The sequence below is a fragment of the Salminus brasiliensis genome, chromosome 18 (genome assembly GCF_030463535.1).
Source record: "Salminus brasiliensis chromosome 18, fSalBra1.hap2, whole genome shotgun sequence".
NCBI classification, from domain to species: Eukaryota; Metazoa; Chordata; class Actinopteri; order Characiformes; family Bryconidae; genus Salminus; species Salminus brasiliensis.
The window spans coordinates 34126492-34142806 of record NC_132895.1 but is presented as its reverse complement, the minus strand read 5'-3'; the positions used below and the strand labels follow the sequence as shown (position 1 = coordinate 34142806).

At 44.2% G+C, this 16315-nt stretch overlaps 3 protein-coding genes and 1 pseudogene across 3 annotated transcripts; 3 read left to right on the top strand and 1 right to left on the bottom strand.

Moving 5' to 3' along the window:
- Positions 1-1911, top strand: LOC140538822 (proteinase-activated receptor 2-like). The gene is made up of 2 exons (XM_072661328.1): positions 1-52; positions 869-1911. Exons 1-2 carry the CDS (start codon positions 1-3, stop codon positions 1909-1911), a joined length of 1095 nt encoding a protein of 364 aa, XP_072517429.1.
- A 2039-nt stretch (positions 1912-3950) lies between these two features.
- Positions 3951-6989, top strand: LOC140538820 (proteinase-activated receptor 2-like). The gene is made up of 3 exons (XM_072661327.1): positions 3951-4041; positions 4142-4243; positions 5832-6989. The coding sequence occupies exons 1-3, from the start codon at positions 3951-3953 to the stop codon at positions 6890-6892; spliced, it is 1254 nt and encodes a 417-aa protein (XP_072517428.1). The 3' UTR covers positions 6893-6989.
- Positions 6990-9712: 2723 nt separating this feature from the next.
- On the bottom strand, positions 9713-10805 carry LOC140538819 (proteinase-activated receptor 2-like; annotated as a pseudogene).
- Positions 10806-13888: 3083 nt separating this feature from the next.
- Positions 13889-15915, top strand: LOC140538818 (proteinase-activated receptor 2-like). The gene is made up of 3 exons (XM_072661326.1): positions 13889-13922; positions 14021-14083; positions 14813-15915. Exons 1-3 carry the CDS (start codon positions 13889-13891, stop codon positions 15913-15915), a joined length of 1200 nt encoding a protein of 399 aa, XP_072517427.1.
- The last annotated feature ends 400 nt before the right edge of the window (positions 15916-16315 follow it).

The window sequence follows — 16315 nt, the reverse complement described above, 5'->3', positions numbered from 1 at the left end:
ATGGGCACTTGCACAGAGATGGGCTCTTCTAGCAGTGACAGCTTTTTAGAAGGTAAGTTACAGGTCTTTTACGCTGAAGAAGGTAAAGGTTTGAATGTTTTTGAATATCTTTAAAACAGCAGCTTTACAGGAGGAAAAAAACCTTCCTGACTTTTAACGGCAGTAAAAGTAAAACAAGAAAAAAAACTTTGCTGATGCTGGAGATGCTGTGGTGTCTGTTTTGGTGGTTTTGGACATCAGAGGTTGGACAATCAGGGACTGTTTTAGACTGGTTTGTGTCATATTCGTCAAATAGAAGCTTTATGGTATCTATCAGAGATAGCGTGATCCTCGTGTGCTGGTATTTCCTGTGGGGTTCCACAAAGGTCAATCCTTGGTCCTCTTCTATTTTCGTTACACATGCCTGTGTGGGCAGTTTAATTCGTTGTTTTGATACACAGCTTTATCTCTCTGTAAAGAGAAAGGATTTCAGCAGACTGGAGACTCCTCGTCCTGGAGGCTTGGCTTGACTGCATTGTCTGACTGTGGCTTTTAGGGTGAAGGGTAAAATTCCGGCGTTGACCAAAATGTATAGATCTTAGCTTGTAGTTCCATATTCATGGCTTCTAGGACACTGAGGTCCTCTTAATAGTCCCTAGGATTAAGCCTAAAGGAGATTGCTGGAGATGCTGGGTCTAATGATGGGTCTAACACAGCTAGTCTTTCTGCTTATGTAGTTGTGGATAAGGTAGGATTGTCTCATTTGTTATTGGTTTTATTTAGTGTAGTTTTTATATTTGATCTTTCTATTGAAGCTACATTAATAAATGTTGACTTAATAATAATAATAATAATAATAATAATAATAATTTCTGTCCTCTTTATACAGGTACAGAGCTGGATAACCACACACTACAGAGGACAACAGATTTAGCTTACCCTGAGATAATAATCAGTAACTTAGATTTGCTAGGGAAAGGTGACAAAGCTTTCTTAAACGGAAACTTTACCACAGTCTTCCTCCCTGTCATCTACATCCTCATCTTCATCGTGGGGCTGCCCACCAACGCCATGGCCGTCTGGGTGTTCCTCTTCAGGACGAAGAAGAAGCATCCAGCGTCCATCCTACTGGCCAACCTCGCCCTGGCTGACCTGCTCTTCATCATCTGGCTCCCGCTGAAGATCGCCTACCACTTCAAGGGCAACCACTGGACCTTCGGGGAGCCGCTGTGTAAAGTTCTGGTGGGCTTTTTCTATGGGAACATGTACTGCTCCAGCATCTTCATAGCCTGCATCAGCGTGCAGCGCTACTGGGCAGTCGCACACCCACTCTCTCACAGACTGGACAACCGGGTAGCGGTGTGTGTATCGGTGTGTGTGTGGCTCGTGGTCTGTCTCCTCACCACACCTCTCTACCTGTATGACCAGACTGTGGAAGTGACTGATCTTCAAATTGTCACCTGTCATGACATTGTTGAGTCAAGCCAGGTAGATATTCCAGTTGGATATTTCCTCACCATGGGCATTGTGGGATATGTAGTCCCCTGTGTGGTGTGTGTAGGAGCGTATCTTCTGACGTTCCGCTCTCTCAGGAAGTCCAGAATGGATTCCAGTGGCGATAAGAAGAAGAAGGCGATCATCTTCATGGTGATTGTTCTGGTGATGTTCCTGGTGTGTTTCACTCCCAGTAACATCATGCTGATGCTGCACTTCTCTCTCCTTTATCAAAGAATCAGCAACAACACCCATAGCTTCTACACCATCACACTGTCCCTGTCCAGTCTGAACAGCTGTCTGGACCCGTTAGTGTACTACTTCATTTCGGGGGAGTTCAGAGATCAGGTGAAGAACACACTGAAGTGTCGTAGTAAACGATCTGCTGAGAGGATGAGGGTTGTGTACAAACATGTGGAACACTGCTCAGACAATTAGACAACAGAACCTGCAGAAGATGCGAGATGCCCAGTATGACAACATCTGATAACACCTACCATCCTGAAAAAGGCTTGGAACACAAGCATCTAGGACTTTTCCCTGTGCAGACTTCTGGAAATCCAGACTCACAGGTCAATGAACTATGTCAGATTTACATTTACATTTATGGCATTTATGTAGTGTTAGGAGTCTTGCCCAAGGACTCTATTGGTGTAGCGCAGCACAGTCACCCAGACTGGGAATCGAACCCCAGTCTCCCACGTGGTGTGGTAGCTCACTGGCAGGTAGTGGTGTTATCTGTTGCGCCACACCAACAGATGAGATGTTTCTCAGGATGTCAAAATGTCAAAAAATGTCTCAGGATATCAACATATTGCAAAATAAATTAATGTAAAAAATTTACCACAATGTTTTTTTGCTAATGCTGATGCACAAATTGGAATAAGAAAATCGCTTATCAAAAATCATTTAAACATACCTGACAGTGATAATTAATGTAATTATTTAAACACAAAACAAACATTTGAAACATTTTAGCTTTTACTTTATTTGTTATGTAAAAACCTTATTAACCTTTCATGCTTTTCACGCTCCAAAAAGGCTAACCGTGTAATCTACACTGCCGCATATCTCCTCATAGACCACTGTAATAGAACTCACAACACACTGTTCCATCACTCCTTCAATTACATCACTCCTCTGTCCAGCAGGGGGAGCTGTCCGTTCCCTGTTCAAGCCTTAATTCCACATGCAAGGACAGCCACTGCTGAAGGTCATGAGTATATGAGGGCTAAATGGGGTGTGATGTTAAAAAAAAAAAAAAAAACGTAGTGTGGCCAAACTCTGTCAAAAAATTATAATTAATAAGAACTTCAAGCTTTAGAGCATTGCTTAGCAACCGTAATATATCTGAGGCATTAGCCGAACATGTCCCCGGAAGTGGGAATAAGACGCATGTCCAAGGTCTAACCGATGAAGTGTCCATTAATAGGGATGTCCTACAGGTAGAGGTTGGCTCCAGCGCCACACCAGACTCTCCCACATTCCCTAAAAGATGTCCCACCCAAAGATCCGCAACCTCACACTGATTACACATCCCGACTCCCGCGGGGCGAGTCTGCTGAATAAAATCAGACCAGCCTGAGCGTGTCTGTGATCACAGCGTATTCAAATCGAGAGGTCCTGATCCGAGGACGCCGAGCTCACACTGGGACCGAGCCTTTAATCGGTAACAGACATGGGACACCTTTGGGACACCTTTGGGTTCACATTATCTGGCTGAACGGAGGAATCCTGCGTTTCGGAGAGTGAGATGTTCCACCCAGTCATGTTCCCCATAAAAAATGTAGAGGGGGGACATGGACCCGAGAGACCACCGATCAGCTTACAGCTCTAATACAGACCAGCTCACCATCCTCAATCTGCAGGGATTAACGGGCCAGGATAAAGGTTAGGTTTGGGTTGAGGTTAAGGTTTAGGATCAGGATCAGGGTTGGGTTGTGGATCAGGGTTAAGTTTAGGATTAGGTTAAGGGTAAGGCTGGATTAGGTTTGGGGATGAGGTTAGGATTAGGATCAGGGTTAGGTCGTGGATCAGTGTTAGGATTAGGATCAGGGATAGGGTTAAGATTAGAATCAGTGTTAGGGTTGGGTTGTGGATCAGGGTTAGGGTTAAGATTAGGATTAAGATTAGGATTGGGTTGTGGATCAGGGTTAGGGTTATAATTAGAATCAGGGTTAAGATTAGGATCAGGGTTAGGGTGAAGATTAGGATCAGGGTTAGGGTGAAGATGAGGATCAGGGTTAGGATCAGGGTTAGGATCAGGGATAGGGTTGGGTTGTGGATCAGGGTTAGGGTTAAGATTAGGATCAGGGATAGGTTGTGGGTAAGGCAGTTGTAGTCATTTAGTCGTACGCAGACACATGACTGCATATTTTCTCCAGGCATGTCTGAACTAGCTGATCCCAGCCTCCCTCAATCTCTGCAGTAGACAGAAGCCGTGTGAAACTGCAGGGACACGGAGATCCATCAGCAGAATGGCTCCTTCATCAGGTACTCTCAGCTCACAGGGAGAAACGGTGAGTTCGGTTCTGATGGATTTCTTCGGGTTTACCAGCATGTCTGACGGTACGCTCGCTACCCGTTGCCCGTTTGGAGGTGGACTTAATAAAAGCAAACAAGAAAACAATCAAACTCCAGAACCACAACTGTCTTCCTCTCCATACAGATCTCCCTGCGGATTATCACACCATCCGTACCGTACCGGACACGTCCTCTCAGGAGTCACAAAGCGATTACGATGATTACTACGACTGGCCGTTTCCACCTAGTGAGTACAATCACACTTCTAATGATCACCAGCTGTGGCCTGGCTCCTGCAGCAGCAGTAAAGAAAGCTTGTGTAGTGTATTTATTGGCTATGCAGATGTTCATAGGCCTGAAGGAATGGTATGGAGTTGAGGAATGATATGGTAAGCCACACGGGGTAGATGTAGAAAAGAAAGGGGGCCCCAATTCCTGACCAAATGTGAAAACTATACATGAATCGAACGAACATAAGATGCTGTTTAGATTTGGACATCCCTTTGGGTGGACATGACATTGATTTAAACGTGGTCCAGATGTGTCTGTGGACCACGTATGTAATGGTGGGGGCTAATGAGTGTTCCTTATGGATGAAATGGAAACATTCTGCATATGGGAACAATCCAACAGAATATGACGTGAGGTAGAGAAAGCAGAGAAAACAACGTCAACAGCCTCTGAGAAAATACCGAACTGACCGAATCTGCAGGCCTTATCATCTCACTCACATTTTCATCACAATTTACCATTTTAGTTTTATTGTTGTTTTTATTCCTGTTTGGATTGTTATTGTTATGGTCTGGTGTGGACCTAAGGAGGACGGGTTCCTCTTTTGAGTCTTGGTTTCCCTCAAGGTTTCTTCCTCTCGACCCGAGGGAGCTTTTACTTTGCCACTGTCGCCACTGGCTCGCTCAAAAAAGGCTCGGACCCGGATCTCTGTAAAGCCTAAATAAATACAACTGAATTGAATGAATTGAATGAATTGATTGACTTAGTGTAGTGTGCTCAGGGCAGATCCTTATTTATTATTATTATTATTATTATTATTATTAGCAGCATTACATTAAAAGTGTGCTACTGCATGTGCAACCATGTCTACAAAAGATACTGCTCATTTAAAAATGATAAACTTTAGCAGAAACATTCAGCAGAAAATTTTAAAAATGCAAACAAACAAAAACAGGATCACAGTAACGAAAAGGTCTGGAATGCAGACATAAGGCTTTAGAATCTAAGCCCAAATGAGAGTTGTATGAACTAAAATAAAAATTTAATGGTTCACAATTTTTGCAAAATGACAAAAATAAAAGGTTCTAGTAACAACTCCAAAATCCTATGAACTTAAGGTTTGTTTCAGTGATTACACCCGATTGCGTTTCGAGTTTAGAGGTAAGAGGAGTAAACTTTGAGAGCACTCCCAGATTACAGTCCAGTTTGATTTTGTGCTGCAATCAAACTGAAACAGATCTTTTTACTTTATAAAACTGCGCTGTTGATTAAACTCCCTGTACACAGCTGTTACACTGCAGGTAAGCACCTTTTCTTACCCAATACTGCTATTTTACTGCATAGATTTTTGACAGTGAAATGTGGTGCTGTTGAAACAGTGGCCAAATCAATAAGAACAGGACTAAAAGAGCAGCTTTGAGTCTAATGACGAGTCATGTAAGACTTCCCACTTTTGCTGTTTGCCTCTTGTCTCTCTGTACAGATTCCTACTATGATCTCAGCCTCTGGGGAAAGCTCAGAGACTCACAGTTGGTCCAGAATTTGACATCTCAGATGTTTTCCAGTGAATAATACAGATCAGACCGTTCTTGTCTTCCCCACAGACAACTCCACCGACTTTTTTGCTGGATTCTATTGTGTCAAGGAGGAGACTGTACAGGGTGTGAGCCTGACCAGAGCTGGCACAAAGGTTCTGACCAGCAGTCTCACCACAGTCTTCCTCCCGGTCGTCTACATCCTTGTCTTCATTGTGGGACTGCCCACCAACACCATGGCCGTCTGGGTGTTCCTCTTCAGGACGAAGAAGAAGCATCCAGCGTCCATCTTGCTGGCCAACCTCGCCCTGGCTGACCTGCTCTTCATCATCTGGCTCCCGCTGAAGATCACCTACCACTTCAATGGCAACCACTGGACCTTCGGGGAGCCGCTGTGTAAAGTTCTGGTGGGCTTTTTCTATGGGAACATGTACTGCTCCAGCATCTTCATAGCCTGCATCAGCTTGCAGCGCTACTGGGCAGTCGCACACCCACTCTCTCACAGACTGGACAACCGGGTAGTGGTGTGTGTATCGGTGTGTGTGTGGCTCGTGGTCTGTCTCCTCACCATCCCTCTGTATCTGTATGACCAGACTGTGGAAGTGACCAACCTCAACATCACCACCTGCCATGATGCCGTACGCCCCACCCAAATACATATCCCTATTGGCTGTTTCTGGACCATGGGCATTGTGGGATATGTAGTCCCCTGTTTGGTGTGTACAGTTTCTTATGCACTGACGTTTCGCTCCATAAGGAGGTCCATGACAGTCAGCAGTGCCAATGACGTCAAGAAGAAAGCCACCATCCTCACCATCACTGTGCTGGTGATGTTCCTGGTGTGTTTCACTCCCAGTAACGTCATGCTGATGGTGTACTACTCTCTGATGAGTCGATGGCTTCATAACCATGTCTTTGGCATCTATGTCGCTACGCTGTGCATTTCCAGCATCAACAGCAGCATGGACCCGTTCGTGTACTACTTCATATCACCAGAGTTCCGGGAGCATGTGAAGAACACGCTGAGGTGTCGTAGTGAACGTACGGTCAGAAGGATGAAAGTGAACTTCAGCCTGGTCAAGGTCTCCACAGAAACCTCCTCACCTTCAACAGACTCAACAACACAATAAGTAAATATCTACAATTGACATCCAGGGAGATCAACAAAAACGGATTAAAGTAGTGGACAAAAGTATTGGGACACCTGCTCATAATAACCATCGAATGTCTGAGCCAGCATTTGGACAATGCTATGATGATGATGATTTTGATGTTTACAGGTGTGTGTGCGTCTATGTCACTGTGTGTGTGTGTGTGTGTGGGTTGGGTGTGTTACTTCTGTAATGTCAGTTATCGTGCACTGTGAGCTACTGTAACCAAAAACAAATTCCTTGTATGTGTAAGCATACTTGGCCAATAAAGTCAGATTCTGATTCTGATTTTAGCCATCTACTACCACTGAAATGCACTATTTCTAAATCAATAAAAAAACAAATAGACTATGTTATTTCATGGCTTAACAGTAGGCTTTCTGAAGAGTCTCAGATCTTTTCATGTCGCCAGCAACACTGTCAATGCGGTCCGGCTGAGCTTTCTCACAGTGCTACTTTTGTAAAAAATAAATAAAATGAAATAAATATTGTATTTGTTGTGTAATAGCATTTTCATTTTTACATACTGTATTCAGTCATAATTAAACTAATAATAAAAATAATTTAAAAATTTGCCAATGATGGCAAAGAACATCAGTCATCACTGGTACTTTTGGGGTAAACCTTGAAAAGCAGCTGATGGATCCATTACAACAAAATCAACCTATTTGAAGGTAGGTGATGTTCTCACTTACAGCTACATGCTATGGCGAGGTAGAAAAAATCTCTCAGGAATTAAGATCTCATAAGAAAGAATAGATTTACTATCAGAGATGAACTTTTCCTTTTCTCCGAACAGACCTGACTGCTTATCATCATCATCATCATCCGGAGAGTGCACTTGACAGGACACTCGACAGACCAGATTTTCACTCTCTAACAGAATGTAGTGCGACCTCTAGATCAACAGCGAGTTGCCCAGGTTTTCTCAGCTAAGAACAAGCAAGGTCCTGTTTGTCAAGTTCAGCCACTATGTGGTGCTCCTGGACCAGAGGGGGTTAAGTGCCTTGTTCAGGACAGGTAGAACCAACAACTCTCTCTAGGAGAAGTTTTGGTTGTACTGGGAGGAGTGTTGGTTGTACTGGGAGGGATTCCAGTTGTTCTAGGAGGAGTGTTGGTTGTACTGGGAGGAGTGTTGGTTGTACTGGGAGGGATTCCAGTTGTTCTAGGAGGAGTGTTGGTTGTACTGGGAGGAGTGTTGGTTGTACTGGGAGGGATTCCAGTTGTTCTAGGAAGAGTGTTGGTTGTACTGGGAGGAGTTTTGGTTGTACAATGAGGGATTCCAGTTGTTCTAGGAAGAGTGTTGGTTGTACTGGGAGGAGTTTTGGTTGTACTATGAAGGATTTCAGTTGTTCTAGGAGAAGTGTTGGTTGTACTGGGAGGAGTGTTGGTTGTACTATGAGGGATTCCAGTTGTTCTGGGAGAAGTGTTGGTTGTACTGGGAGGAGTGTTGGTTGTACTGGGAGGAGTGTTGGTTACGACATTAAAACATGTAAGGCCAGTTTGGGGCTCAGTTGTAGCCTAGAACTGTAGTTCTACTTTTGTAACAGTAGTTATCAAGGAAAGCGATCCAGGTCACTGTGGTGTAAATTCAGGTTTAAAACTATATAAAAGGACCCTAAAAAACAAGCACACAGGTTGTGTACACAGGCTTCAGTGATCGCAATAAACACCATAAATACGACAGACATTAGACACAGTAAATAGACAGGACAGTGCAGCACAGACACAGTTAGCTTCTAGCATGCCTGAACACAGCAGTTACTGGGGGAGAGATCAGCTCGTGTGTTATACAGTGTTTACGAGCAGTGTGTCCTGAAAAAGTGTGCAGGAGATGGGGAGGGGGGTGCTTGTCCCAGGCTGGAATGTGCCCACGAGAGGCTCCAGTGAGAGGTGGAATTACACCCCTTTGACTTGGAGGGGAGGCGGGGCAAGACGGCGTCACTCGAGCTCTGAACAACAGCAGCAGGGATTTTGATCCACAGGGTTGCCATAGCAACCAGAAAAGAAAAGAAAAGAAAAACCACACAGTGCTCCACATGCACATGTTTCACTCATTGGTTCCTTACCCAGCAGGGTTGCCAGATTTGTGGATTTGCTGCCAAATTGGATACAAATGGAAACGGAGGAGGAGAATGGTAAACTAGCAGGGAGCAGATTACTGTTGGCTACTTTCCCAATGTGCCACAGCTTCCTAAAAGGCTGGATATTACAAAATTAATTCAGAATCAAATAAAAATAAAAATCAACTTATTAAAGATGTTTATCCAACACTTGCTGTTGGTTATTGTTATTTCAGAATGAGAAAAAAACACAAACACACAGCATATATGTATGTTTTCTTTTAATTTATTTTAAATGTATGAGTTATGTAATAACTGAAAGTTTGGGAAAAGGACCCAAACACCTCCCCTCCATTTCTACACACTATAAAACCGTTCCTCTCCCTTCTCGTTCTTGTGATGAAATTTTGTGCAAAGCGAAAATTTGCATGAAGTCGTTCTGAAACCAGTACTTTTACACTTTTACTGGAGTAAAAAGCTTAAGCTGATACTTCAGCTTCTATAGAAGTCTTTTAAACCCTAGTATCTCCACTCACTTCTACCTGAGAGATGAGTGTCAATACTTCTGACTCCTTTGGGTCCTGAGCACTGAAGAACAAACATGGTGAAAGAAGGCTAATTATGGAGTCTGCAGAGAAGCAGGTTTTGAAGCATTTGTGGCCTTGCATGTACTCTGAACTCACTGAATCACTTACATTTTTATTATCTGGTCATATCAGACTGCCCATGTATTCTTCTACTCATGCTCTGTATTTGGAAGACCTTCAACCTGGTGATCCAGCTTAGATGTTGTTGAGTTTGGAGACATTTTGGTTTCTGAAGAAGTCTTCAGGGGTCTAAAGTTCACCCTCAACTGCTGGGCTGAGCGTTCACTACGGCACTTCAGCGTGTTCTTCACCTGATCTCTGAACTCCTCAGAGATGAAGTAGTACACTAACGGATCCAGACAGCTGTTCAGACTGCCCAGACACACTGCAAGGATGTACAAGCTGTAGGCGTCGTTCTGAAAACCTGCACCCAGGAGAGAGTAGTGCACCATCAGCATGACGTTACTGGGAGTGAAACACACCAGGAACATCACCAGAACAATCACCATGAAGATGATCGCCTTCTTCTTCTTATTATTGCTGCTGGAATCTTTTATCTTAGAGCGGAACGTCAGCAGATACGCTCCTACACACCACTCAGGGGACTACATATCCCACAATGCCCATGGTCAAGAAATATCCAATAGGCAGGTTTTCTTGGCTAGGGCGTACGGCATCATGGCAGGTGGTGATGTTGAGGTTGGTCACTTCCACAGTCTGGTCATACAGGTAGAGAGGTGTGGTGAGGAAACAGACCACGAGCCACACACACACCAATACACACACCGCTACCCGGTTGTCCAGTCTGTGAGAGAGTGGGTGTGCGACTGCCCAGTAGCGCTGCACGCTGATGCAGGCTATGAAGATGCTGGAGCAGTACATGTTACCATAGAAAAAGCCCACCAGAACTTTACACAGCGGCTCCCCGAAGGTCCAGTGGTTGCCCTTGAAGTGGTAGGCGATCTTCAGCGGGAGCCAGATGATGAAGAGCAGGTCAGCCAGGGCGAGGTTGGCCAGTAGGATGGACGCTGCTTGCTTCTTCTTTGTCCTGAAGAGGAAAACCCAGATGGCCATGGTGTTGGTGGGCAGTCCCACAATGAAGACGAGGATGTAGACGACCGGGAGAAAGAGTGTGGTGAGACTGCTGGTCAGAACATGAGCAGCAGTGTCGGCCGTGGTCACACCCTGTTCAGTCTCCTTCACTAGATGAACCCCACCTGTCCTGCGGAGACGTGGAGTCATGCTTTCTGTAGTGAGAAAAAAGACAATGTTTTTCCATTAGTGACTGACAGCAGATGAGTGTCAGGGGAAGTGCTGAGGGTTCTGTATATGTGTGGGTCGATTACTTGGGTGGATGATGTGGGTGCGGTTTAGGTAAAGCGGCCGATGGAGAAGCTTTTATCTTTTTTTCAGAACATTCAGAGGCTGCGGTTCACCAGTGTGGGCTGAAGATTCTCATTTTCTACGACCTTTTTTGCTCGGCAGCCTTGGACATGAAGTAAACGGGGTATGCATTTACATTTGAAGCTCCTGGGAACCTAAATCAAGATAACCTGGCTCCTCAGGGCCCTCAGTGGAAATGTACAGAGTATGTCTTATGAAGATCTTCCATGGGTCAGGTTGACATTAGCATACCCCTGGCCAATCTCAAGGCTAACTTGGCTTTGCATTGCCTTCGAGTCCGAGCAACCTAGTGAGCTAAAGCTTGAGCCACAATTGGGGGGAGCAACCCCACATACCTCCCTGTCCCTAACGTTGGTGCGTATCACCTCTGCACCTTCACTGCGGAATTCAGAGGCTGGGTGTTAAACGCAACACCGTAGCCAGAAAGATCTGCCTGTCTGAGCTAGAATCCAAAAGGATACCTCAAGCTTAGGTGCTGCCAAATACAAAAGTCAGCATGGAGACCTAGATACATAATACTGACCACACTACTCTTCACCAGAATATCAAAGAAATCACAGGACAAGTGCGGATTCAGGTAACTCTTGGATGAGATGTTGGGTCTTCAGTCTGCGTTTGAAGACATCTGGGGGAATTAGTTCCACCACTTCGGTGCCAGGATGCTTGTCTTGATGGATGGTGGTTCAAGCCGAGCTGAACATGGCTGAACTTAGAAACGTGGAAGGCGACCCATGCCGCTGTGTTCTGGATGAATTGCAGGGGCCTAATGGTGCGCAAAAGGGAGCCGGCCAGCCAGGAGGGAGCTGCAGTAGTCCCTGGATGCACCTGGGTGGCCGCTCTGTACACACACTGTATATACCCCATCGTCTGTGCTGAAAATGTCATGGAAACACTTGTTACTTGTATCTTGTATAAAATTGAATTTCTAAATTCTTGTAATGGGTTAAGATATTTAGGGCAATGTGAAGAATTAAAGAACCGGACATTACCACGGTAAAGAAACAGAAGCTTACCTGCCAACAGGATTGTGAAGTTAAAAAAATCCATCAGAAGCTGATTCTGAGATTCAGAGGTACAGATGAATAAGAGTGATTATTATAATTATTATTATTATTATTATTATTAGCAGCTTTCTGGTTCTCAGCTGTTTTCACACTCCTTACTTCACGGTGGTTGTGAGGAGGTATGCGTGTTCCTCATATACAGTGTGAATGACACACCCACCTCATTCCAGTAACAGCAAGTTTGCAGGGTTGTGGGTTTGCTGTTAATTTTATCCAAGTGAGTGAGGAAATGGAGGGAGTGGGCTTTCAGCCAAATGGGGAAAATGGTAATGGAGATGGAGTGTTACTTAAAAGAAGGGCTTCATTCGTGCCGGAAAATCTCAGATTTGGATCCTTTTTCCCGCAGCCTGTTAAAATATGAAAAAAACAAACGCAATTAAGACCCGATAGACCTCCCACAAATTTGCTCATCCATAAAGGCTCAGATTCATAAAACACTGCAGTAACTCACACTTTACACCATGACAGCTTTATACGACACCAGTGACAGCCAATCAAAAACCCAGAGAAGTTAATGAGTGGTCATTGCTGTAGAAAACCTGAGTGTGAGAGGGTTTGTAGAGAAGAGAAATAGACATCCATCTATCTTGCTGTAACACAAATACCTTGTATTTCAAAAATTGCAACTTTCTAAGAGAATGAAAAGAGCTTCTCAACTTCATTTGAGTCATTTTGGAGCATTTTTATTGGCCCATCTATGGTATCATGGTATTCTAATGCAATATAAAGAACAACTGTCGGATTGAGATTCTCATACTAGTAACAGAAAGTTTGCAGGGTTGCAGGTTTGCATTGGGATCTCATGCAAATGTAGCAGTTGCACAGAACAAAAGAGACACCAGGGACACCACAGTCTGAATGTCAGGAAGGTGTATTTTACAGCCTGTTATTACAGTGCACTTAACAGCGCATTCACCAAATTCCTTTTCCTCCAGTACAGCTGAGGTGTTCTCCCAGTGGAACATTATGTGTTTGATTAAGTGCCTATCTCTCCCTCTCTCTCTCCCTCTCTCCCTTATATTATAATCAATCATTCTTCTTGCGATGAAAAGCATCATTTCAAATTAGCATGATTTATTGACCGATCAAATCGATCTTAAAATCTAAAGAGAACTGGAGATTGAATTAGAGTTGATCAGTGGAAACCTACATAACCTAATAACAGCAGCACACAGTGTTTTCTTGATTAAACACAGATTAAGGCAGTTCTCTGGCAGTTCCTTGTGATACCCTCCCACCATCATGACCTTACTAAATTTTGGGTAGAACCAAATGTAGCAGTTGAACCTGGTTTCTTACACAGACCACAGAAAGGCCAATCTGGACTCCAAGCCAAAAACAGAGTTCACCCTCCAGTTCCAGCACAGGGCATGGTCGACAAAAAAGCTGGCAAAAGCTGAACTGACAAAGATCTTCAACTTCGCTGTACAAAACAGCATCTAGTCTGATGGCTGAAAAGCTCAATTTCGGTCTCCACAGACCTTCTTCCAGCTTCTTTCATGGGTTCGCTCCAGTAACCTGACCGAAACGGCCTCACTGACACCCACAATAAAACCATATTTCAATCATTTGCAAACTGAGAGGGTTCAGCTCGACTGAAGCACTGCATGAATAGCAATCCTCCATCTCCATTACGACCCATTTGGCTTAAAACCCACTCCCTCCATTTCCTCCCTCTCTTACTTAGACAAAATTAACAGCAAACCCACAGCTCTGCAAACCTGCTGTTACTGGCAATAGGCGTGGCATTCACACAGAAGATAAAGGATGTGAAATTGCTGGCCCCTCACACTTTACCAAACAGATCCAGAGAAAAATCCAAGTTTTATTTTTTTTTTATCTTGGAATTGGGTTCTGATGGAGTTTTTAAACCTCACTAACTCGTTTGGAGGTAAGCCACTTTTTGTCTTTGGAGGTAAAACTAATGAGAACAGTTAGTTCAGGAATCAGGAATGGTGATGTGACAGAATTAACTTTCTCTCCAAACAGAGCTTACTGCTGATGATCAGATCAATGCAAAGATCAATGCATCTCAAGAAGCGCAAGGAAACAGTGAGTATGACACATTGTTTACAATTAGTGAGTTTCCACAGCATTTGTAATTAAAACAATGATCTAGACTTCAGAATGACTTCAGAATCAAATCTTTGACTCAGACTGAAAGTTTGGAAGGTTTTTTTACTTCTCCTGTAAAGCTGCCATTTTTGAGATTTGAGGTTTTTGCATGATTGTGATGATATGCTTCCAACTTTGTGACAGAAGTTGCAGGAAGACCCTTTCCTGTCCCAGGGTAACAGCACCCATGTGCTCAAAGCAAGGGTCTCTTAAGACCTGGTTTGATGAGATTGGTTTAGAGGAACTGAGCTCTAAACTAGACACCACCAAATACCTTTGGGATGAACTGGGACGTTGGTGGCAAAGCCAGGCCTTCTTGTCCAACATCAGTGCCTGGTCCCCAAGATGCTCTTTTGACTAAATGGACACAAATTTCCATAGATGCTCTCCATAGGTGTGATAGCTGGGTGTTCCCGCACCAAATACCCACATAGAGCATGTCCAACATGTCTTATTTCAGGGTCATTACACATCTCTTGAGAGTGGAGCATGCAGGGCTGTGTTACAGTGTTGCAATACCTGGTACAGAACTTTACCATGATGGGATCTTATATTTTTTGTTTAAAATGGAAGTGGTTAAAACACTGGCAGACTGCTATACGCTTGAATTATAATGAGGGCAGGTGTGCAGCCCATTGCTCACAAGCTTTCTTTCTTTCACTACAGACAACCTCACCCTCTTCTATAGACTTGGATTTCCTATTGTGGGGGATGATGAACAAGGTATGAACGTAACCAACACTGCCAAGATTATTCTGAACAGCAGTCTCACCACAGTCTTCCTCCCTGTGGTCTATGTCATAGTCTTCATTGTGGGATTACCCCCCAATGCCATGGCCGTCTGGGTGTTCCTTTTCAGGACGAAAAAGAAGCATCCAGGGTCCATCCTGCTGGCCAACCTCGCCCTGGCTGACCTGCTCTTCATTATCTGGCTCCCACTGAAGATCGCCTACCACTTCAAGGGCAACCACTGGATCTTTGGGAACTTGCTGTGTAAAGTTCTAGTGGGCTTTTTCTATGGGAACATGTACTGCTCCACCATCTTTATAGCCTGCATCAGCGTGCAGCGCTACTGGGCAGTCGCACACCCACTCTCTCACAGACTGGACAACCAGGTAGCGGTGTGTGTATCGTTGTGTGTGTGGCTCGTGGTCTGTCTCCTCACCATCCCACTCTACCTGTATGACCAGACCATTAGAATCACCAATCTTAACATCACCACCTGCCATGATGTCACTCGCCTCAACCAGTCCCACATCCCTGTTAGATATTTCTTGACCATGGGTGTTGTGGGATATGTAGTCCCCTGTGTGGTGTGTGTGGTGGCGTATCTGCTGATGCTCCGCTCTCTCAGGAAGTCCAGAATAGATGCAAGCATCAATAAGAAGAGAAAGAAGGCTGTTGTCCTCATGGTGATTGTTCTGGTGATTTTCCTGGTGTGTTTTACTCCCAGTAACGTCATGCTAATGGTGCACTACTCTCTTGTGGGTGCAGAGATTCAGAACGAAGCCTACCGATTGTACATTGTTGCAGTGTGTCTGGGCAGTCTGAACAGCTGTCTGGACCCGTTTGTGTACTACTTTAGTTCAAAAGAGTTCAGAGAGCATGTGAGGAACGTGCTGAAGTGTCGCAGTGAACGCTCAGCCAAGCAGTTGATGGTTTCCTTCACTCCAGTGAAGTCTTCTACAGAAAATCAGACATCGTCAACTCACACATCTACTGCTGATCATCAGGTTCAAGGTCCCCTGAATACTGATCTGACCACATAAAGGTAATTAGCTAATGAGCTAAAACAGACACCTTAGGCTTGTTCACACTGACCACAGCTTCAAAGATCACTGGGATATCGCTTCCTGCAGTTTACTTGTAGTTGTATAAATTCAGTGCACCCTTCATTAAGCAAAGCGAACAATTACAAATCATTCTCATCCAGTGTACCATCTTTTTCAAGCAGTTCCTTCTGAAAGTGGCTATAGAACCAGCTTCAGCTTCAACAGCTTTTTTTCCATGGTAGTGAGGTTACTTAACTTTTCTGAGTAGTACACATCATTTTAGTCAGTCTGTCAAATTTCCAGCCTTTATGAAAATGCACAGATGAATTTACTGTGGTATTCTGTGGATTCTCTGAAATGTAATGATTTATAATATATTGTTTATATACTGTTTATG

Coding starts and splice junctions, on each gene's coding strand:
- LOC140538822 (XM_072661328.1), top strand. CDS start 1: ATGGGCACTTGCACAGAGATGGGCTCTTCTAGCAGTGACAGCTTTTTA. Junction 53..868: donor CAGTGACAGCTTTTTAGAAG/GTAAGTTACAGG, acceptor CTCTTTATACAG/GTACAGAGCTGGATAACCAC.
- LOC140538820 (XM_072661327.1), top strand. CDS start 3,951: ATGGCTCCTTCATCAGGTACTCTCAGCTCACAGGGAGAAACGGTGAGT. Junction 4,042..4,141: donor GTTTACCAGCATGTCTGACG/GTACGCTCGCTA, acceptor CTCTCCATACAG/ATCTCCCTGCGGATTATCAC. Junction 4,244..5,831: donor CGACTGGCCGTTTCCACCTA/GTGAGTACAATC, acceptor TCTTCCCCACAG/ACAACTCCACCGACTTTTTT.
- LOC140538818 (XM_072661326.1), top strand. CDS start 13,889: ATGGAGTTTTTAAACCTCACTAACTCGTTTGGAG. Junction 13,923..14,020: donor CCTCACTAACTCGTTTGGAG/GTAAGCCACTTT, acceptor CTCTCCAAACAG/AGCTTACTGCTGATGATCAG. Junction 14,084..14,812: donor TCAAGAAGCGCAAGGAAACA/GTGAGTATGACA, acceptor CTTTCACTACAG/ACAACCTCACCCTCTTCTAT.